We start from the raw sequence: 23,751 nt of genomic DNA, 5'->3' as shown, positions 1-23,751 counted from the left end.
TGATAGACAAAAATTGACCTCATGAAATGATGACATTATCTATTGACAAGTCACGTGACATAAAAGGGTGCATCCTTTCAAGCTGTATATCTCCAAAAGTACAAGTCCCAGCGGGATGAAACTTTGCAGATATGCAATCACAACGATGACATTTTCAATGAAAAGCCAAAAATCCCTATGTTCTGTCGCAAACTGACATAGAAGCTCTCTTTTTGGAGGGCTTTTTCACAACTTTGCGAAAAAGGTATTCTTTTTGTTTTTTTTTTTGGCGTTTTTGCAGTTCTGCGAAAAAGCCATTCTTTTTGTTCTTTTTTTTTCTTCCCTCTTCTTCTTCTTCTGACCAAAAGCCCAGTTATTTTGTGCATGTTTTTTATTCTGCCATCGACTTTGGTCCTTTTGCAACTTTGGATCTCCATCAAACTTACATCACTGAAGGACCTTTGTTCAAAGATGTGCATAGTGCAATGATGTCATCAAGTGATTTTTTATTGAATATTTAATATTTATTTCAGCCAATTGACTTTGTACACATTTTCAAGGCTTTGTTTTTGTAACTTGACTATCTTTGATCCTCATCAAAGTTACATCAAACACAGACCTTAAGGCATAGATGATACTGAAATAATCACATCATGATGACATCACCAAGTTATTTATTATTGATTTTTACATATTTATTTTAGCCCATTGACTTTGTACACGTTTTCAAGGCACAATTTTGGTTGCCTGGCGATCTTCATTAGTGATCATAGTTACAGCTGGCAAAGACCATGGTGCAAGATTTATTGCAAATGGATGATGTCATGATGACATCATCACCTTATTTTATATTGATTTTGGAATATTTTATTTTCCCCATAGGTTTTGTACACATTTTTCTACTTAACACTAGTGAACAAATAGTCCTTTACTCCAGCTCAAGATTACCATGGGAATGAAAGAGAAATCGTGTGCTTCATGCTCTGTTATTCGGTTTGAAATGTACCGAAGAGTCGGAATAAAATAAAAATGATTGACTTTCAGCACAAATCATGTGACATGAACTTAAAGGCAATCAGGTTTATACATGTAGCCCATTGACTTTGTACACGTTTTCGAGCCACAATTTTGGTAATGTAGGAGACTGTGCCTCAGCAAGGGCGACCTCACTGACATGAATATGCATATTGTGTAGTTGATCTACATTGTATCTGGGTTATTTGCACGTTTGTATGTCAACTATTTGCTACTTGGTGACCTTTGTGCTTCCTGTGCACAGGGACTGGTTGTACTTGGTAGACTTCCACCAGGAAAATAAGTCCAAATATTATTTTAGACAACTGACTGAATGTATCAAAATTGTCATGTAAAATAATTACCCCTTGTATTTTGTGATATTTTGGTGACGTGTTAATTGAAGCTCATGTTACTTGTACTATAATTTACTTGGTAAGTAACGCTTTGCATATGAATACATATATAAACAAGACAGTATAAGAGACGGTCAAAGACTTTGATGGGGTTGGCCGTGGAGTTCGAGTTTAGAGGGATGCAGAGAGCATGGGTATATTTTGATGTCAGTAGCACCCACTTCCACGCCTGTGTAGCCGTAATCCATGGTGATTGTGTAGTACAGTCTACACGGAAACCCCCAGTGAGTACATATAATTCTTGATTTTGCTTGTGATATTGATGTGTTATGTTTAAGGACACTGCCGTTCACTTTTAAGTATCCTATGTGAGCAACGATACACATGTTTGCTATAGTCTGTGAATGTACTGTACATGTAAAGTGTGTATAGAAACAGGTTGATTGTTGGAAGCTCTCATTATTTTGTTTTTTCACACAATGGGGTTTTTTGTCAATCCAGGATCTATATTGTAAGGATGCCTGTGACAGTTGCTTGTCACCAATAAATCAAAGCTACTAATGTCTTGCCGAGTCTGTCTTTGTCTTTCAAGTTGTGCGTGTCCTGTGCCGGTGCTTGTTCCATTTCACAATGGGACCTGGCCTCGTTATGGCGTCCCACTACCGTTACTCATTGACGTTTGATCGTTGCCAAAGTGAAAGCCAACAAAGACATTGATACAAGGATTATTGCAAATAAATGATGATGAAATCACCAAGTAATTTATTATTGTTTTTTCAACAGTTATTTCGTCTCTTTGACTTGGTATACATTTTCAAAGCACTATTTTGGCAATTTGCAAAACTGAATTGTCACCAAAGTATCATCTAGTAACAGCCCTTATCAAAAGATTGTATTGTAATACTGACATCATGATGACATCATCGTGTGATTTATTATTGATTTTTCAATTCTTTTTATCATCCTGTAGACTTTTTACAAGTTTTGAAGGCACAATTTTTAGTCTGTGAGCAAACTTCAAATGTCATCAGTTATACCAAGCAAAGACCCCATAAAAATATTATGCCAAAATAATGATGTCAGTATGACGTCATCAACTGATTATTGATTTTTCAATATTTATTTCATTCCATTGACTTTGTAGACATTTTCAAGCTCCATTTTGGTAACTGTGAGATGCTTGATTATCATCAAAGCTACAGCTGACAAAGACCCTGATAAATATATTTTGCTTAATTTGTTACGTCAAGATTACGTCATCACCTAATTTGTTATTACTTTTTGCATATTTTATAGGTACAATACAGGTTTTGTACATGTGCATGTTTTTCTACAGCCACTCTTCGGCACTCTGGTCAATCTTACTGAATTGTGTAACATAAATGAAGTGTCAACCTGTTTATCTGTTCTGATACTGTCATAGTTTGATTTCACAAAAATTCCCAAAAAGCCCATGGTTGTTTTTACAACTGTCAAACCTGTAGTTTCTGCATTACAATACACTAGGTTCATGTTACTTTGTAAGAATAATAGACACCTGTCTGTGAACCTTGCCTAATGAAATGAAATGTAAATTGCTATCCTCATACAGAAAATAGATGATCAATTTCCAATTGTTTCAATTGTGGGTTGAGTTAAAAACAAGCCAAAAAATCCATGTTTTATTTGTTCCGTTTCCAAAATGACCTAGAGAGGATATGACGGGTGTGAAATTAATGAGACTATGAGCTTGGCCACCGTAGCATTGACAATAGTCCATACAATCAGTTCTTTAGCAGAAGAAAGATCATTATCCTTACAAATGGGTCATTAGGGAGACATTTTGTGGTAAATGTTTCAACATTTTAATCTCTCCCTAATGCCCCAGCTACCAGAAGGAGGCCAAATTTTTTTTGTACAAATTTTGAGAGATGATAGATTAGGGTCTAAATTGAAAATATACAAAGTTTGGTTCAGATCAGATTAGGGAATATTTAATAATTTATTTTATCGCTATGGGATAAAATGCATTATTCACCACAACGCACGTCGTTTAGTCGTTGAAACAGTCCTGGTCATCTGGCTTATACCATGGTGAACAAGGCACTACTGTCTCACCCATCACTGTCTTGCACTAGCTGGCTTAATGGGATCAGCAAAGTGGCTGCATGGCCTTACATCAATCAACAGAGGCCTCAGAGGGTTCAGAGAATGTGGTACTTCTTCCGGGCTCAGACACCTAAACTGTCTCGAGGGGAATAATTGGTGAAGCCAGAAGGCCACAAGGAAATAACGGTTGAACCACAGCAAGTTTGGCACTAAAAATGGGCCACTTCGGCTTTATGGCGGCAACACACAAATTAAACTCTGCTGGTTTGAATGCTGCTTTTGAACAACGGTTGTTCTCTATCGCCGTGCTGTTTCAGCCAAGGGGGGATTCCCTTGTTCTGTGTCTGACATTTCCTTTACACATGGAAGAGGCAACCCATATGGATTGCTGAAGTTACTACTTGAAATTACAGGCGTCGGCTTGCGGATTGGTTTACTGGGACTGCGTGCGAGAGGTTTGCGACATTTCCTTGGCGCGGACAAGCTGCTGAGGTTGCCAGCACCTTTCCCCAGCTGGGTTGCCGAGCACCAGTCACGGCGTAGTATGCCCCGACAGCAGCAGCCACGGAAACGCCGGGCCCAACGGTCGCCTACACCGTATGCCCCGCGTCCCCGCGGCCGGCCCCGCAAGTCCTCGGCTGCTGAGTCCAGGTCTGCGCCTACGAGTGCCAGTGCCTTCACCACTACGGTCGAAACGGATCCGGCCAACCCATCAGTCGGCAGATCGATGGCGGAGGATACCGGTTCAGCGACGTCCCCCACCCCAGTGACGAGCGGACAGGCCGGGAGTCGCAGCGCAGGTTCCGCCGGAAGCGGATTGCCCGGAACTTTCACCTCTTCAGGTGGTGAGTTCAGTTCAGTTGCATTAGGACTGCAACCTGACGCAACGACACACCAGGACAATGCTGGGGATTCCCCGGCTGTAGGGCTTGCTCTAAACACGGCTTTAGGCCCAGGCCAGCCTCAGATCGAAACCGATAACGTGGCAATTACTCAGGCCCAGGCTCATCAGATCTCAAGTACAGGCTTAAGCAACTCCCCTTTTCCAACTTGGGCGATGGCCAACAATTCTCTTAATTCTCCAGTAGCCCTGCCCGCTATTCCTAACGATTTCGGAAACACTAGACCTGTCCCACTGCTCGCCATGGGAGAAGGGGCTCCCCTTGATATTCACGTTCCGCAGTCAGCCAAAGAGAAGATTTGGAACGGAAAATATGTGGATATGGCGTTACTATATCGTGACAACGCTCTTAAAGCGCTGGGGGCCGCTTCCGAGCTGACCTTAGCTGTCGAACAAGGCCGTGTAGTTTTTAAGCCAGCGACGACGCACCCGCGTAAAATCGAGTCCGTTGATAAATGGCTCAGTGCCTTTCATGTGTTTATGGCAATTTATGCAGTGCGTCACCCCAGCCGCATATTCGATTTATTGAAGTATGCAGAAATTATCCGCACTGCCGCCGCGCAATTCCCCGGCCTAGGCTGGCGCAATTATGACGAACAGTTCCGTTTGCGTATGGAAGTAAACCCCTCTCGTTCTTGGGCTACCATCGACATGGAACTGTGGGTTACTGTTGCAGCCGTTGGTACGTTATCTTCAGCGTCAGCCCCAGCGGCAGTCGCTCGGACCCAACAGTACAATAAACGTGTCTGTTTTCCCTTTAACTCCCCAACGGGTTGCCGGTGGGCCTCGTGCCGGTACGTCCATAGCTGCACTCGATGTGGCCGTTCTGGACACGGGGCGTCCGACTGCAGAATAGCTTTGGGGCTCGGGCCCGCATTTCCAGCCACCCCCGGTCCCGCGCACCAGCCGATTGGTCCCGGTCGCGCTTCACATGCGTATACGCGTTACACGAAGACGCCGTTGGCAGCGTCAGGCGCACGGCAAGCGGCTCGGCCGGCTTTAACCAGTACAGTAACAAGGCTGGACACGCACAATGTGAGCGATAACAACCGCCAATCGGCGGGTACTGCTAACGGGGACAGAAATACTACTTTTCGTCCCCCCAACACCCGTTAATATCGTAGTCCTCAAGCAATGGTTGTCGGGTTATACAGATAAATCGGCGGCTAATTTGCTGTATAACGGTTTTGCAAACGGTTTCTCGCTGAGCTATCATGGTCCGAGGGTACGTAAAGATTCTGATTGCCGTAAGTCCGCGAAGGGTAGGCCAGAAATCGTCCTCCAGAAATTACGCGATGAAATTGCATTAGGCAGGATTGCAGGTCCCTTCTCGGACCGGCCATTTCCAAATCTTCAGTGTTCACCTATTGGTCTCGTGCCAAAGCACCGACAGGGCTCGTTTCGCCTTATTCATCATCTCTCCTATCCAGTAGGTGAGTCTGTGAATGACTTCATTGATAAGGATGAGTGTGTAGTTCATTATGCATCATTCGATACGGCTATCGATTTAGCGATGTCCGCCGATTCAGCAACATGGCTAGCAAAAACGGACATTAAGTCGGCTTTTCGGTTGCTTCCCGTCGCCCCCCTTCTGATTATGAATTGCTTGGCTTCAAGTTTCACAATCAGTTTTATTATGATAAGTGCTTACCCATGGGATGTTCGGTGTCCTGCAGGCTTTTTGAGGCATTTAGCACCTTTCTGGAATTTCACTTTAAGCAACTGTCGAACACTCAAACTGTCACCCATTATTTAGACGATTTCTTGTTTATTGGGCAGTCCAAGCGCTACTGCCAAGTACTGCTTAATACCTTCCAGGACATGTGCGCCCAGTTGCGAGTGCCGCTAGCTGCAGAGAAGACCGAGGGCCCCAGCCAGGTAATTACTTATCTCGGTCTAGAGATCGATACGGTTAAGCGCGAAGTCCGAGTACCACACAACAAAGTGCTTGCCCTCCGGGAGGAGATTCAGTCATTTTTGGGTCGGCATAAATTGTCCCTGAAAGAAATCCAGTCCGTGGTGGGTTCCCTTAATTTTGTATGCCGCGCAATTGCGCCAGGACGGGCGTTTACTCGTCGTTTGATTGGTATGTCCCGCGGGCTGCGGAAGCCCCATCACAAAGCCCGCCTATCTCACGGCGCGAAACTTGATTTACGTATGTGCTTAACCTTCCTTAAGCACTTCAACGGGGTTTCCCCATTCCGAGATCGGATCTGGCGCGAAAATGACACTTTAGAGTTATTTACAGACGCTGCTGCAAGCATTGGGTTTGGTGGGTACTTCAGCGGTCGATGGTTTCACGGGCGTTGGTCCCCTGAGTTTAGGGCGCTATCCCCGTCGATAGCATACTGCGAGTTTTATCCACTAGTGATTGCAGTGCATTGTTGGGGTTCCCAGTTAGCTCAGCGCAAAGTGCTTTTCCGCACAGACAACGAAGCAGTAGTGCACATCATCAACAAACAGTCATCCACTTGCGACCAGATCATGCAGTTAGTGCGAGCTTTTGTGTGTCAGTGTCTGCGGTTCAATATCACATTTAAGGCCGTGCATATCCCCGGAGTACACAATGAAATTGCCGATTCCCTCTCACGTTTCCAGGTGCATCGCTTCCGGGCCTTGGCCCCACAGGCGGACATAGCAATGACACCGCTCCCCGACCTTCTCCGGGTGTAATAGAAGGTGAGATGCATCGGTTATTGGTGGCTGCTTCAACGGCAAACACGCACAAAACTTACCGGACGGGTTGGCGTGCGTTTTGTTCATTTATGGGCCAACGACCTAATGAAACTAAATGTGCTTCAAGCAACGATGTTCGGCAGTTTATAGCATGGCTGTCCCTCCAGCGTCTTGCCGCGTCAACTATAGCTACTTATGTATCGGCGGTGGGCTATTTTCATAAGCTTCAAGGTTGGCCCGATCCCACGCGGGATTTTCTGGTGGCGAAATTATTGACAGGTTGTCGCCGGGACAAACCGGGTGGCGATGAACGGTGGCCAATGACCTTACCGTTATTGACCGATATCATTAACGCACTTCCGCATGTGTGCCCCACAAGCTATGAAGCGGCGCTTTTCCGGGCTGCCATGTTATGCGCATTCTTTGGGTTTATGCGCATAAGCGAGTTCGCTGCAGTTGCCAAGTCTAACATCCAACAATCACTCCTCCATGTGTCTGACGTACATATTCAGGAGGCAGATGATGACAATGCAGCGGTGTTCATTTCCCTCCGGCATACGAAAGCTAATCAAACTGGCCGTCCTGAAGTTATTCGCTTGGTGCGCTCAGTTGATGAACGTGTCTGCCCGGTCCGCGCGCTGACAAACTTCTCACGGATTCGCCCCACATCGCCCGGCGCGTTCTTCTGCCACTTTGGGGGCGAGCCACTGACACAGTATCAATTCAATGCCACTTTAAGAAAAATTCTTTGTTTTTTAGGGCTTGCAGACACCCACTTTCGCTCCCACTCCTTTCGCATCGGAGCGGCGTCAACCGCATTCGCCTTGGGTTTTCCCCTTGAGCAGATCAAGACAATGGGCCGCTGGCGTTCGGAGGCCGCACAGCGTTGTATTCGCCCGCTGATATCGTGTCATTTTCCCAACGTGTAGTCAGCCAGAGACAATTGCTGGTCTTGTGTGCATAGCCTAGAACTTTCCACCTTTTGGATGATATTATTAAGGATAAATAAATAAAAAAAAAATAATAAGAAGAAGAATAATAATACCACTATTAATCATAATAAATAAATAAAACAAACAAACAAACAAACAAACAAACAAACAAACAAACAAAAAACCCATATATATCGATATATACATATGTATAAACTACTGAAAGTAATACTCATATTTAACAGCAACAACGGCTCCGGAACATTCCTGGTTCCTCTCCCCTTTGTTCACAGGGGATGTTTGGATACTTGGAGATTCCATCATAAGTCGAGCAGAGACCACACTCCGGACTAGGCACGACGTCCGCTGGAATGGCCTGGGTGGAGCGAAATATGGTGACGTAACCAAATTAATGGCGGAACTCGCAGCAAGATGGCCTTGTCCGGCCATGCTAATCGTCCACTTAGGCACTAACGAGTGTCTTCACACTTACCCAGAGGCGCAGTTGGTTTGGTCAGATATTTTACCGCGCGCCTGTTACTTTGGGTCTACTAATCCATCAAAAATGGAAAAGAAACGCCGCGCGATCAATAGGTGGGCATGTTCGCTCGGTAGTCGACTGGGAGTGTCAGTGCTGCACCACCCTCAGTTCCGATGGTCGGAGTTCGCATTGTATCGTTACGATGGTGTCCACTTATCTGACATGGGCAACGCGTATTTTAGGGCCAACTTAGAAGACTACATCATTACTGCCTTGGAAAAATAGAATCGTTTCCCGGGATGTGGGCCTAATGGGTGGCATTGTGCAAGTGTTTGCTTGCGTCGGTAGTATCAGAAAGGGAGGCTCGAAGTCCGGGCGGTCGTCCCAGTGGGGCGCCCGTTGTGCGTCTGGCGGGAACTACCTGGGAGCGACACGCAGTTTCCGAAGTAAACAAATAAACAATTTAGGCGAATTATCTCGCAGTGATTATAACGTAAAGTTAGTTGTTAGTCATGTTTCATTTCGTTTTTCTTAAACACTACGCCAAGCACCCTCTTGTTCTGGTGGGGCTTATTCTAACCGCCTGTTCAAGCGGTGGAAAAAACGGCGTGCCTTATGTAAGTTTTTCTTAAGTTGTAAAGGATAAATAGAATCACATGACTATTCATTATAGGACAAGCACCTACTTGTTCCGGTGGGGTTTGTCTGCATGGCAAGTGTGCCAAGGAATTCCAACCTGTTATGCCAAGTGTGGCAAGTCTTTCTGCTAACAACCTTGCTTTTTTCTGCCAAGTGTGGCAAGCCTTTGGCGAGTTTGTTCCTGTTTTTCTGCCAAGTGTGGCAAGTATCTCTTTGGCAAGTGTGCCTGAATTTCTGCCAAGTGTGGCAAGTATGGCAAGTGTGCCAAGAAATCTTACAGAATTTCTGCCAAGTGTGGCAATAGAAAGTGGTGTTGAAATCAGCAAAAACAAATAAACTTGCCGCTCGAAATCTTTGCCAAAAACCAAAACGTGGTGTCAATGTGTGGTTTGTGCACATAGAGTTGGAGAATAATTTATTTTATCGCTATGGGATAAAATGCATTATTCACCACAACGCACGTCGTTTAGTCATTGAAACAGTCCTGGTCATCTGGCTTATACCATGGTGAACAAGGCACTACTGTCTCACCCATCACTGTCTTGCACTAGCTGGCTTAATGGGATCAGCAAAGTGGCTGCATGGCCTTACATCAATCAACAGAGGCCTCAGAGGGTTCAGAGAATGTGGTACTTCTTCCGGGCTCAGACACCTAAACTGTCTCGAGGGGAATAATTGGTGAAGCCAGAAGGCCACAAGGAAATAACGGTTGAACCACAGCAAGTTTGGCACTAAAAATGGGCCACTTCGGCTTAGATTTTCAAGGCGGCAACACACAAATTAAACCCACCACCTCCCCATCTCCACCATAATTTTGGACTATGAATTTAGCTTTTACTGGTTTAATGGCGGGAACTACCTGGGAGCGACACGCAGTTTCCGAAGTAAACAAATAAACAATTTAGGCGAATTATCTCGCAGTGATTATAACGTAAAGTTAGTTGTTAGTAATGTTTCATTTCGTTTTTCTTAAACACTACGCCAAGCACCCTCTTGTTCTGGTGGGGCTTATTCTAACCGCCTGTTCAAGCGGTGGAAAAAACGGCGTGCCTTATGTAAGTTTTTCTTAAGTTGTAAAGGATAAATAGAATCACATGACTATTCATTATAGGACAAGCACCTACTTGTTCCGGTGGGGTTTGTCTGCATGGCAAGTGTGCCAAGGAATTCCAACCTGTTATGCCAAGTGTGGCAAGTCTTTCTGCTAACAACCTTGCTTTTTTCTGCCAAGTGTGGCAAGCCTTTGGCGAGTTTGTTCCTGTTTTTCTGCCAAGTGTGGCAAGTATCTCTTTGGCAAGTGTGCCTGAGTTTCTGCCAAGTGTGGCAAGTATGGCAAGTGTGCCAAGAAATCTTACAGAATTTCTGCCAAGTGTGGCAATAGAAAGTGGTGTTGAAATCAGCAAAAACAAATAAACTTGCCGCTCGAAATCTTTGCCAAAAACCAAAACGTGGTGTCAATGTGTGGTTTGTGCACATAGAGTTGGAGAATAATGGGACAGTAAAGTTTTTGCACGTTCTTATGGGAATGTCTCCCAAGTGACCAATTTTCGGTAAATCATACAGTGCTCTTTGACTAACCAGGTGTTACGAATGCATATACTTATAGGAGGGCTGGGATTCCCCAAAAGGCACTTAATATCCAACAGAGCTTTATAATTATGTTCACAGTCACATTATCACAAGACACAAGCAGTTTCCAACATGTTACCGACAGCTCGTGGAGCACACTGAAACAATTGAAAAACATAGAAAACCCCAATCACTCAAAATGTAAGACCAGGACCAGTCTGGGCACTTTGCTAGGGGAAGCCGATTCAAATCCCCACCCGACTGCATGTGAGCTGCAGTGATATTCAAAAAGTTAGCCCCCTACAACCTTTATATGTTGCCACATGCATAGGAATGTAGTGGCGGCGGAAAGATTGAGTGGACAAAGAAGATGAGAGGGCAAACCAATGTCCACTTATAATAGCTTCCACCCAATTCAATGTCCAAGCTATCTGTTCCACCGCCCCTGCTGGAATGTACACTGAAGGTACATTCAAATCCATACAAATTCAACATATTGTGAAGTGGTTGGGATTGGGATCCATAACAGGTAATAATGGTTAATAATAGCACTTTGGCATAGTCTCCAGCTCAATATTATACAGATTCAAAAAAGCTATTCCAAAGCTATTGACCACAAATTCCACACGTGGTTATAGTAACAATTCAGAACTTATTTTAGTCGATCTCTTTTTGATGTTCCGTTACATAACATACTGCACTGCTGCACAATATCCTATCTTGCCCAGCCATTTATTTTTGATGTAGGACTTACGATGCACATTAACCCCACAAGACTTTTCAACACAGATGACATTTTGTGGTTTGACTGGTCCCGGAAATGGTTGACATATTTTTACTCTTCAACACCACAACTGAGTACATGTACATGTAGCTTCATCCAATTCTCTGATGCTGTGAGTTCAGTACTGACATCAAATCAGCAGTTCTTAATCGTGGTCCTACAATGAAAAAAATGTAAGTCAGAACAAAGTGATAAATTCAGCATCTGCGTCGCAGAAGCATGATGTAAACTTCGGATTGTGTTATTATTATCTGTGATTATTAAAATGCAAACATCTGTCAGTTGAAAATGGGTTCTCACGAAACTCACGTTTGCTGGCTGCCGTCCATGAAGATTGAGATTCAACACACGAAAAAGACGGCAATTTTATTGCCTACATGTACATGTACACACGCTATACTAAACAATCGAAAAATATTATGGCCTGTTTACAGTTTATGCAATGCGAAGTGGACATCGCGAAGCAATTTGCTGTGAAATTTGCCGGAATTTAAATGTGCTATACTTCTGCAAATTAGCAGTGTCTCATAAATTCGCATTTGCAAACACTTTCGCGCCGAGTACAAACCGGCCGATTATCAAAACCCTAACCACCACAAAAGAATTTCGACAATGAAAAATCAACCAAAAAAAACCCAATGATTTTCATACATGCATAATAAACAAGGCAATCAGCTGCTAAAACCCTGTATCGGCATACGTGTTCACGTACAGCTGGCTGGGGCTACGACGGTCCTACGATTGTCGGGATGCATGGATTGTCGCGCTGATCAATCATCTGACAGCATTAAGGGCCAACTTGAGTTGGCAGCTTGTTCAGTAAATAGCCATTGGCATTTAAAAGTCAAAAAGGTTCGCCACAAAAAAAGTGTGACTATTTTGATGTACATGTAAAGTGGTGTTCCATAAACGTGACACACTTCGACCTTTGCCTCGGATTTCCTTGGACATTATTTGCATTATTGTCGCGCTGATCAATCATCTGACAGCATTAAGGGCGAACTTGAGTTGGCAGCTTGTTCAGTAAATAGCCATTGGCATTTAAAAGTCAAAAAGGTTCGCCACAAAAAAAGTGACTATTTTGATGTACATGTAAAGTGGTGTTCCATAAACGTGACACACTTCGACCTTTGCCTCGGATTTCCTTGGACATTATTGCAAAACCTCATGCAGTTAAACACTGGTTATCTTACCATTAAAACACATGCCGTGAATCCTTCATGGAGAGTTTCAGTTTCTTTCAACAAATTCATTTTAGTGTTCCCTAACGTGGCACAATGAGAGGATCACAGAAAACCCCACATACGCATTAAAGAATTTCTTTAAAGTCAATAAATTTTGTACAATACTTTTTATCTCTACGCGTGAGTACAAGTTTGTAAGAAAATTATTTTATTTTTTAGTGGATTTTAAAAAGGATTGTTGTGGACTTCAAAATAAAGTATGACAATAGCGACAAAATAAAACTCCTCTAGAACTTTGTACCACGTACTTAAATTCCAACTGTATGAAAGGCAATGTTTAGAGCTTGATGAATGATGTAATTAATCTGTGAAATTTGGGGTGAAAATATTGCTTTACCGGGGGAAAATCAAACCGTGCCACATTTAGTACATGTAATAACGTATACACTTCCCATTATGGCAAATTTGCCACCTTTCAAACATACACACAAAGAAACCCTTCAGGGAAATACTCGGAATAAAGCATCCAACATAATAATTACGTTCTTTGCTTTTACAAAGTGCCGACACATGGGAAAATTCGGTATAGCCATTGAAACTGGCTTTGCGCACTTCGTGGATGATCGGAATGGGTACTTCATGAACTTGGCAACAGTAATCTACTTAACATAAAATTACCATAACAAAAGCCATTGTCATGTGATCCAAATGAACCTGCTAAGCTCCTTCTCCACTGGTAACTAAGGATTAACTTAGTTCATGAACGTTCACTGACTTCGCAAACGGTCAATTTTGAAGCCAAGCCTAAGTCTCTTCCCATGAACCTTGTATCGAGAAATATTGGTAAGATAGTGGGCTGGTGTGAGTTACTTTGCAGATCTCTCCTTCACCTTCTTTATCACATCTTCTGGTCGGTTTGAATCATTCATGTCTTTCATGAGTTGTTGCCACACATCTACGGCTTCACTTATCATGCAGGAATTGCTCTGAACCTGGTCCAATGCAACAGCTATGGGTTTCAGACGAGCATGCAAGTCCGTTTTATACCAATGTTCTGCACTTTACTCATGATGTTTTGATCAATTCCATCCCAATGTTCTTCACACACTTTGAGGATGACAGGCCATTCCTCCAGGTAAATGTAGCTGGAAAGGCAGTCTGCCAATGTGTTCCATCTGATTCCTTTGGGCATAACAAGTGCCTTCCCTCCAGCTTCTCTGTACCAAGTGTTATGTGCAGAGAATGCACGGCAGAAGAAAAATCAAAAGACGGGAACCAGGACACTAAAACATACGAGCAAAGGACAATAAGGGAACTAATTTGGAATAACATTTAATTATTAGCTTAAATCAGCAAGCAGTAAATTAAAACAAAGTAAATCTAGTGGTTTGCTGCAACTTAAACTTCTCATGCAAGAACATCGTGAATTTGAAAAGTCAAAAGCATAAAAGGAAATTATTTACATTAGCACAGCCAAACACAATTAATTACACTGAAAATTAGCAAGCCGGCAAAAACATATTAATATGCAAAGTGGCAAATTATATTCGGCCGAGTATAATTACCTTAAGGAGCCAACACAAGAGAGGAAGAAAATTAGGCCCCGCCCAGTCAGTGCCATGCCTAAAAGAGCGCGGTCGTCGGGCCAAGCACCTCCGCACTCCGCGCCAGAACAGCCCAGTTCCAGTGTCGATCCCCGAGATTCAGCTTCCACATGGAGCCACGACACTCCAGGGTCCACGGTCCCTCAGCGGTGTCAGCCCAACCCAATGCCGGCTATTTCAGAACGCACATGCTAAAAGCATATAGGCACTGACTGAGAGCGAAATCAATGACTACGGAGTCTTTTATAGGTTTTTGGAACATGCGTAAATTCCACATGTACCTTTTCAGGGAGACACAAAAGGATTTGGATCAACTGGGATCGTAACACTCTCCCCTCCTTAAAAAAAGTTTGATCCACAGGGAAAACTTTTCTTTTGGTATAACTAACACGTTGTAGAAGTTTATAAAAAGTATAAATGTACATGGTCATCAATGCTATTCAAATTTTGGTCAATGTATTAACTTCTTTTTGACATTGACATAGCAAAATCACATAAAATACTCAATCTCATTACAGTAATATCTGATTAGCTCTTGGCCTGTCACTGAAACTAATTAGTAACACCTAGATAATGTGTCCGCAATAACGTTATCTTTCCCTTTTATATGACGGATCTCAAGAGCAAATTCCTGAAGAGCCAGACTCCATCTTAACAACCTTTGATTCTTATTTTTCATCCTGTTTAGAAAAGTCAAAGGGTTGTGATCTGTATATACTAAAACTGGTTTGGTTACTGACTCCAAATACCCTTCAAAATGTTCCAAGGACAGAACTAATGCCAAAGTTTCTTTCTCGACTGTGGAGTACTTCGTCTGATGACGGTTCAACCTTTTCGAGAAGTAACAGATTGGATGCATAATTCCACAATCATCTTCCTGCATGAGTACTGAACCTATTCCAACATCACTGGCATCCGTTTATCAAAATTTGGAGCTTCAAGAACTGGTGCAGACGCAAGAGGCAAATGAACATTGTGGAAGTACTGTACAATATGTTCCTTTACTCCTTTCACTGCAACATCTTGGGCAAGTAGGTTGAGGATGTGCGCAAGCACACCCATATGTCACAATGCTCTTGTCTTCTCGAGTCAGTTCTCTGCGCATTTTTGCCATGTTTGCAGCATTATCTGCGCACCATGCACCCAAAGTTTCTCTCGCACTTGCTGATGGTTTCTCTTGCAAGCTCCTGTAGGTAGTCTGAAGTGTGGCTGTGCCCTGAAGTATACACTGTATCAACTAAGTATGACTCCCTCTGGAGTTGACACCGCTACACATACAATGGGCTCATTGTGGACCTTACTCCAGCCGTCAATGGACGTGCACACTGAGATGTCTTGCAGTTTCTTGCAGACATTGTGGTAATCAAAACATACCCAAAAAACATAGAAAAAGGTGCTGACTGCTGACTACCACCACAGACATATATCACATGTGAACGGTTTCTTTGCTATCGCTGATGTGGCTATTCTGACCATAGACAAAGTAGTTTTATCAATGGCCTGTAAAGGCCATTGATAAAACCCTTGATAGGGCCAATCCGAGGAAAAGGCAGCACTGGAAGTCCACAGAATTGCTGCAGAAGACAAGAAGTTGCACCAAATTTCTCCAAGTCAATGGCAAAGTATCTTAAGTCAGTAAAGAGGGGTTGAAATAAAGATGACTTGTCCAGAAAGCGTCTTTTCGAATTCGAAAAAGTACAAGTTGCAGGTCAAGGCCTGTAGACATTCGGAACAACTTCATCGGCCATCAAAAAAGCGAAGACCACACTGAGGGCAGTGCACAAGCGAGCAGTCTCAAACAAAGTCAAACAAGATGTAATAAAGTTCTATGAAGATAGTGCACTTCAACTCCCTGACAAAAAATTAATCTCGAAGAAGACACTAAAAAAAGACAGGCTTTCTGCAACAACCCATGACACTTCTATACAGTCAGTTCAAAGCAAAACACCCCACTGCTAAAATGGGGCTGAAGAAGTTTTATGCTCTTCGTCCACAGCATGTTAAGCCAGTCAGTGCCATTAAATGTCGAAGGTGTATGTGTGAATATTGCTGTGATGCTGATCTCCAAATTGATGCACTGAACAAAATTGCTCATTCTCATAAGCAGCAATCCCTTTTCCAGGGGGTTCATGGAGCATCACACACAATTATGTTCCCAAAAGAAAATGGCAAGAAGTACCATAAGCGTACTTGCATTGAAAGAAAATGCAAAATTGTGGCACTGACAAATTGGATTTCCATGTGGAGGAACCTCTCCAGCAACACAAAAACAAGCCCATGACATGGCGCAAGTGGGAGAAAACAACAGAAGAGGTCAAAGGCAAAGATGTCAAGCAACAATCGGTGAACAAGTAAGGCAGTGTAAGTGATAGCCTGAAAGAACTGAAACAAGAAGTTCACTCCCTCTCTCTCAGCATCTGTTCAATGTAAGTTGGCAAAATGAGCAGTTCTCCAGCTTACGAGCTAGCATTCCATCTGGATGGGTACTCATGGTGCATGACTTTGCAGAAACTTTTGTGTGTGCGGCACAAAATGAAATTCAGTCTGCACACTGGAACCACTCCACTGCAATACTGCATCCTGTTGTTTGCTACTATGTATGCCCCAACTGGCCCGAAACAATGGCAGAGTCCTTGGTATTCATCACATCCGACAGGAAACATGACTATCATGCGGTGTATACATTCATGGTTGCCTTTGTCCAACAATTGAAAGCCAAGTTGGGACCTACAGCAATACAACAGATTGTCTGATTTTCTTATGGTGCATCTGTTGGAAGCTGTCTGAACAAGGACTATGTCAACAAACTAAAAAAATTATATAACAGGTTTTGCCCTTACCTGACGTATATATTAATAAACACTGTACGCTCAATGCTTGTCCGAGAGCTTGCAAAAAAAGTCACAACCTTATTCGGGTGGGACCCACGACCTCCTGCTTACTAGTGCAGACGTCTTAACCACTCGCCCACCGAGCTTGCCGGGGTCAGCTGGCCGGTCCGAGTCAGGTGAAGCAGCGGGTACGGCAAAGTTTGGGTGCCACACCCACTTTTGGGATCCGGGAATTGCACAGTAAATTTTGGACCATATTTGGAGGCCCACATCTTTTGTTTTAAGGTAGGTATAGACCTGCATGCTATATCTATGTATTGTGGCCCTGTCTATCAGAATCTGCACTTAATACTGTGTGCGGTGTACTATTTTTAGAGATATTAACCACTTGCTGCCGGGTGCTTTTTAAAAACTTTTTTATGCATTGCCAGGCCGTTTTTTCATATTTTAGTTTTTCAAAAATCTTCAAAAATTCATATTGTTTTTTCTGAACGCCTAAACCCCATAAAATGGTTGTCCCGTGGCGAGTCTAGCCCTCACAAGCAACTTCCATTGACCCTTTAGTTTTGCAGCCGAGCCACCCGCTCCGTATATAGAGCCCCCATTGTGAAGTTTTACATAAGGGCTCTTTTGTTTCGGGACCTGGCCCAGCGCATTGCTGTACTGCTGTGTTGCTATGCAGAGTGATTGACGGTCAACGTGCGGTGAGTGAATGGGAAGCTGTGCCCACATGCACTGGGCTTTGTAAACTGTTCAATGAGTGCGGGCAATGACGGACAAATGAATCATGCTATAAAAAATGGGGTCTAAAAGTGTAGGTTTTTGCGGCGCTGCTGCATATAACTTTGGCTATTTTTTGAAGCTATAGGGTTTTTCTGTTATATATTTCCCATCTACAAAAGTTATATCTCCCCCAAACCACTCTCACATTTTATCTCTCAACTTGTTCATTTTCCCTCTCACAGTTTAAGTTCAAAATGGATACTATCTTTCCCAAAACTTTATTTCCCCAACAATTTCAAGTAAAATCTTAGAAACCAATAAAATCAAGTACACATAGAAATACACACCGACAAATATTTGAAGAGAACTTCTTTCTCTCTTAATGTTCTTCTTGTCATTTCTCATGTGTTTTCTTTTCATTTCTCATTGAAATAGTTGAACTCATAAAAGTAGTAAAATAAATTTCCACTCATTCTAATAAAATAAAAAGCAAAACTCATAAAAAAGGCCAGAATGAGCAAACTCGTAACACCCGTGCTAGGAATGAAAGAGATGAAAATATAACATCCTCAAAGCAGTACTTTCCAGAAACTTTGTCTTTTTTGTCATTTTTTCAAGGGTTGAAATGACCCATCAGTAAATCCAGTACAAGGAATTTTGTTACTTTTTCAAGAGATGAAAATATAACATGTCCTAAAACTGATACATTCAGTAAATTTGTTATTTTCGTCATTTTTTCAAGGGATGAAACTATGACAATTCCTAAAACCACCAGTAAATGACATATTGTTTTACATCAGATAAGTGGGGCATCAAGTCATGAAAAACAAAAAAAAATAATGTCCATGAAAATGTCCATGAAAGTAAATGTTAAAAGTGTCAATTAGTGGACACATGTACATGTACACAGCAGCACGTAAATTTTGCACTCCTGAAATTATTGTTCTCTGCTTTCCAATGGTCTTTTTTCATAATTAAAACTTCATGAAGTGGTTATACAAAATGGAAAACCTGAACTAAAGTATTTTTAAAGTAAAAATGAAGTTAATCCTTAAGAAATTTCTTTCAAAAAACTTACGCCAATTGATAAGAATTTAGATAAACAAAGGATTAAACCAATAGTTGCTTAATCTTATTGATTTGAGATAAACAGTTTAAACAAATTGACAGGCCAAAAAGGCAGTGCTTTTTCCGTGTTAGAACCTCCCAACTCGAAAACCCTCAAGTGAGATGTGGACAGCAGACTTGATCACCCATAGTGCATCCTGACGTCCCCTAATGCATTGTGGTCACACCACCATGTTCATCCTTTTCAAAAGCAATTCAAGTCAGAACCACAGTGGGGAGGATGGGCAGGTGAGGACTGTTTGGGTAGATTTTCTTTAGCAGACTCAACCCACATGCACATGTATGTGGGGGAGGAGTCTACTACGTTAAACCTACCCAAATAGTCACTACATATGCAGAGTGGCACCGGTCTTAAGAGGGGGGTGGGTTATGACACATGCACTGAACATGATGGACATAAATGGATGAATTGTAAATGATAAACTCATGTGTTAGAGAAGATGAAAGACCAGGGTCATCCTAGTTAGGTCATCAGATGACTTGTCATCTGCCCTGTCTGCAGGAGGTCTCCTTGACCTCTGTGCTGTTGACCGTAAGATATTCTCGCCGAGTGCAGAGCTGTCACGCAAGACGTCCCTGTAAGAAAGATGGTGAGGGTAAAAGGAAACTTCCCAACACACAGCCTTGCAGATGTCTACAGTGGATAGCCCTTGAAATTAAGGCCCACATGTAGTTACCTGCCTTTACATCATGGGCCCCGATATAGCGTTGACTATATTTGTCAGGGCATGATGGCCAGTCTGGCTTGGCGAATAAGATGGCCAACAACGTCCAGTAGGTGACGGAGTCTCTTGCTGCTGGGTGATGGGGCCTTGTGGTAAGTGAGGAATCACTGGGTGCCGTTCCCTGTCCAGTTTTTTTGCTTCACTAAGTGCCAGTTCAGTATGTGGACTGGGCATCAGCGTTTGTTCATATTGCCTTCGGTGTGTGAAGCAATCAAGAGCTCAAATATATCCAGCGACTCCAATGATGAGGTCTGATTTTTCTCCAGAAAGCCAATGGATGGGATGAGGCAGAAATTATACAGCTGCCAGTGAAAGTGAACTTTGGTAAACAGAGTGGGCTTGCAGTATACCGTATCCTTTAGAGGCACCCACACCCAGGAGGAAGGCTGGGAGATGTCAGCGACGGGCTCAAACAAAACAGGAGCAGTAAGCAAATGGAAGGCTTTTGCTCAGTAGGTCCCCAGACACGACTAACTGCTTGATATGAAGACGTTCACTGGATATACCACGCAGGAGATAATGAAGAGCCGTATCATCAGAGATCTGTAGAAGCAGACCGTGGAGACTTGAACACCTGACAAAATCTGCTATTGCGCTGAGAGGACCAACAGTCAGAGAGGCGCTGTACTTATGCGGTCGTGGCTGCAGCATCCCCAGAAAGTCCTGCTGAGCTAAAGGATTATTGGATGATATCCAATACCGTACGTTTAGGACCTCAGGTGCCTGCTTGCAGGATCTTTGACTTGGGCTGTTGGGGGAGGTCTGGTCTGGTCAGGAGGATGGACAGCTGGTAAACCAAAAGCCTGTTCAGTCTGGGGAACCAGGGCCGTCGCTGCCAGAGTGAGGCAATTAGTAATATCCAGCAGTGTTTGTGCTCTATCTTGGGGAGGACAAAGAGATATCAGAAAGAGATTGGAGGGAAAGCGTACATTAGTAAGAAGGCCTATCTGATCTGTAGATACTGTAGATGAAGCAATCATGGCCAATGCCCATGGATGTGATGCTCTGGTGGAAAACACCAGGAGCTTGGCCTTGTCTACTAATGAGAAGAGCTTAATGTGAGTTCTCTTATCATAAGGAAGAGTGTTTTGACTATGCCAGAGAGCAGAGTCGACTTAGTTGTTGTGAGCGTGACTGCTATTGTATTGTCTGGCCTTGCGAAGATGACTGCTTGCAGGTTGATTCCATGGTGTTTTATCCATTGTAAGATTCCCATGTTAGGATGCTTAACTGGGAAAAAATATGTGCCACCTTGATGGTAGGAATTAGCCATTGCTGTTGAATTGTCTGGGCTGACCAGGTTGTTCTCCCCTTTGATGCATATGAGAAGACGAAGGGCACTGAAAATTGCTAGAAGTTCTCAGGCATTAAAGGTGATTTTGCTAAGAGTGGTCATCCCAGTTCCCTGAAACCTGATGCGGGGAAAGAGGTTCCATTCAAGCCAGGACGCAGTCCTAATGAGTATCTTGGTTTTGCCCGTAATACTGAATTTGGTGTATAGATGATCTTCCTTTAGCCACCCTAGCAGATGTTGGCAAGTGTCCTTTGATTTGAGGACCGGAAGTTCAACAGTCTACATTTTAGGATGGCATTAAGAAAGCAGGCAGAGTTGCAGCAGACTCAAACAAAGCCTGCTTCACAGTACTAAGTTCATCATGTTGGCCATCATTCTGAGGAGGTGGAGCCAAGCAAAGGCTGGCGGCAGTTGAGTGGACTGAAGTGAGATGGGCATTTCTGTAGCTTGGTACCTTGTCCGACTGTCGGGGTGATGCTGCCTTTGCAGAAGTTGAGAATCGCCCGAAGGTTAGTTGGGAGCTGGGATGATACCAGCTTCCACCTTTCTTGGTTGATGACGGGGCTGAGTGGGATAGCAAGGTTGCAGGTAATGTGGGTTGACGCTACGGCCTTGCATCCGGACCATCTGACAATCAGCCAGTCATCTAAGTACTGGGGGATCATGGTGATCAGCTGCCATACATGGGTGGTGACAATCTACGCAACCCCAAGTAAAACTCTGGGCAAAGTAAACATACCAGGTGGAAGAGCTTAGACTTTGTATGTCTTCCCTTTGTACACTAAGTGGAGGAACCTGTGGTCACATTCATGAATGGAAACGTGGGAATAGGCATCCAGAAATTGATTGACGAGGCCTAGAATGGGAAGTGTACTACCATTAGGTTGATTTCCGAATGGCATTTCTTTTAGTGGATGAATCTCTTCGGTGGTTTCAGATTGATGAGATGCCATTTGTCTGATTCCTATTTGGGTACGAGGAAGGATCTTGACAAGAAATCGACCTTTACTTGCCTGGGTTGAGCTTGAAGGATGGTGTACTTTGGAATAGGGATTTTATCTCAGACTCCAGTGTGAAGCATTAGTCTTTTGCATGGGACCAGAGTTTGGCCCTAGTATCAATCCGAGGCAATCTATTGCCAGGACCCTGCAAACCATTGTATCACAAGAGTTCCAATAAAGTAATATCAGTCATAGCTCTCAAGAAAATTGTAACCCTCAGAGTGTGTAAAAATGGAATAGTCCATGTCAACCAAATCATCTTTGCATGAAGTTCCCACCCAGATGGGTCTCAACCAATCATGGGTTAACTGTCGGATATGCGTCTTTCTAAAATGGTTTTATCATGGTGTTGCATCACTGAGTATTGTATTCTCAGCCATGGGTTTTGTTCAAGAACTTCCAAACCGTGAAAACAAATGGGTAGGCATTCAAGTCAACAAAAAAGAGAATGTGTGAGGGGTAAAATTCTGCGTGTGAGTTAGAGGAGAACAAAATTTGGTTGCCTAGAGTGAAGACGTGGAATTTCATGTCTGACTGAGGGTATGCTTGACCACTGTCAACACCAGAAACCTTAGCCTCTGAAGATTTAACTTCTTCCTTTGGGTTGGCGATCGGTCCCGATTTCCACCTTTTTGTCCAAATTTGCATGGGAAATTTGCATACGTAGTGACTGGTTAGGTAGGTTGAACGCAATAGACCCTACAATCTGCAGAGGAGCACCGTACCCCAGGGGAGGGGATTTGGTGAGGACACACTTTTCCTCAAAACAAAAGATAAATATGTGTAACTCTTCATCATAAATTGAGATGAAGAGTGTTCATAAAGCAATGTTAAGTGTATGAGTGATTATTATGACGACGCTCACCAAAAATTGATGTGAAGATGAGTCGTTGGCCATCCTTCTGGAGAGACGCTTCTTGGCCTGTTTTTCAGATGCAAGGATCACCTTGCAATGAGCACTGTCTTCTTGTAAAACATCACTGAGACACCAAAATTTGAAAGTATGGGACGAGTTCAGCAGGCAGCTTTGCAAACATCTGATAGAAATACCCACTGGAAGTAGGCCAATGATGTAAAAACTGCCCTGATGTCATGTGCTCTGATGTGACATCAGCTCTGATCATCTGAAGGATTCAGCCAGTCCATGTTAGCAAATTTGATGGTTGAAACTAATGACGATGCTTTATGATGCATGTCACCCCTCCGACATTTGGCTATTCACAATTAGGAATGGCAACCCTGGATCCTACAGGATGCCCTGACAATCAAAATAAATAACAAGATCAAAGGGTCTTCTGGAATTCCAATATTCTGTATTCTAATATTTACAACACGAGCTCGATATGTTATTAGAAAGTTAACTTCTTACAGAATTATTTAATTATTTACAGGTCTGTGATTAAGTCATAAAAACTTAATTATAGTCAATTAGTCAATGAAGTGACTCTGGGATCATCACATCAATCATAAAAAAGAAAGGTGCCATCAGATATCCACTTTAAATTATTGAAATAGCAAAATTAATCGGTCCACCATCTGCTGAAGTTTCTGCAGCCCCCTGAATCTTGTGTCTAACAGAGTTTTTGTGAGAAAAAAAAGTGTGTTGGTATGTTCAGGAATGAGGGAGTCTGATTCTTCATGAGAAAATTCAATGCTGTTGTATATTTCTTCCATGTGGACAATCATCATCCTGACCGATTCCCGACTTTACTATTGGCCTATCCGCCTGGTTAGTTGTGGGGACCATGGTTGTCAAGGCCAGAAGGGTGCAACGAGTTGTACTTGGCATCCCTCCCATTTGATCTTGGAGACAACCTTGGGAAGTAGTGATATCAGAGGAAA

The 23,751-nt window shown here is 43.1% G+C and overlaps 2 protein-coding genes and 1 pseudogene across 9 annotated transcripts in view; 2 read left to right on the top strand and 1 right to left on the bottom strand.

Annotated features, from left to right (window-relative positions):
- Window positions 1–23,751, bottom strand: part of LOC110990417 (small integral membrane protein 14-like) — a 150,315-nt gene that overhangs the window by 63,815 nt on the left and 62,749 nt on the right. Inside the window, exons 7-8 of one of the 8 annotated variants that reach the window (XM_087141004.1) lie at window positions 14,169–14,379; window positions 9,879–11,576 (exon numbers count right to left, since the gene is read on the bottom strand). The exons of 5 other annotated variants lie outside the window; for them this stretch is intronic. In XM_087141004.1, the coding sequence (XP_086997130.1) occupies window positions 14,227–14,379 (153 nt within the window). In that variant the 3' untranslated portion in view covers window positions 9,879–11,576; window positions 14,169–14,226. 2 more of the 8 variants (XM_087141005.1, XM_087141011.1) reach the window with 2 other exon arrangements.
- On the top strand, window positions 4,072–7,943 carry LOC147797995 (uncharacterized). Its single transcript, XM_087141122.1, has 2 exons — window positions 4,072–4,282; window positions 6,937–7,943. The coding sequence occupies exons 1-2, from the start codon at window positions 4,165–4,167 to the stop codon at window positions 7,941–7,943; spliced, it is 1,125 nt and encodes a 374-aa protein (XP_086997248.1). The 5' UTR covers window positions 4,072–4,164.
- On the top strand, window positions 15,703–16,960 carry LOC147797994 (uncharacterized; annotated as a pseudogene).

Source organism: Acanthaster planci, linkage group LG09, assembly GCF_054643075.1.
Source record: "Acanthaster planci isolate LZ-2023a linkage group LG09, COTS_SCS, whole genome shotgun sequence".
In the NCBI taxonomy this organism is placed as follows: Eukaryota; Metazoa; Echinodermata; class Asteroidea; order Valvatida; family Acanthasteridae; genus Acanthaster; species Acanthaster planci.
Note: the sequence above shows the minus strand (reverse complement) of the source record. Positions and strands in the feature narration are given on the sequence as shown.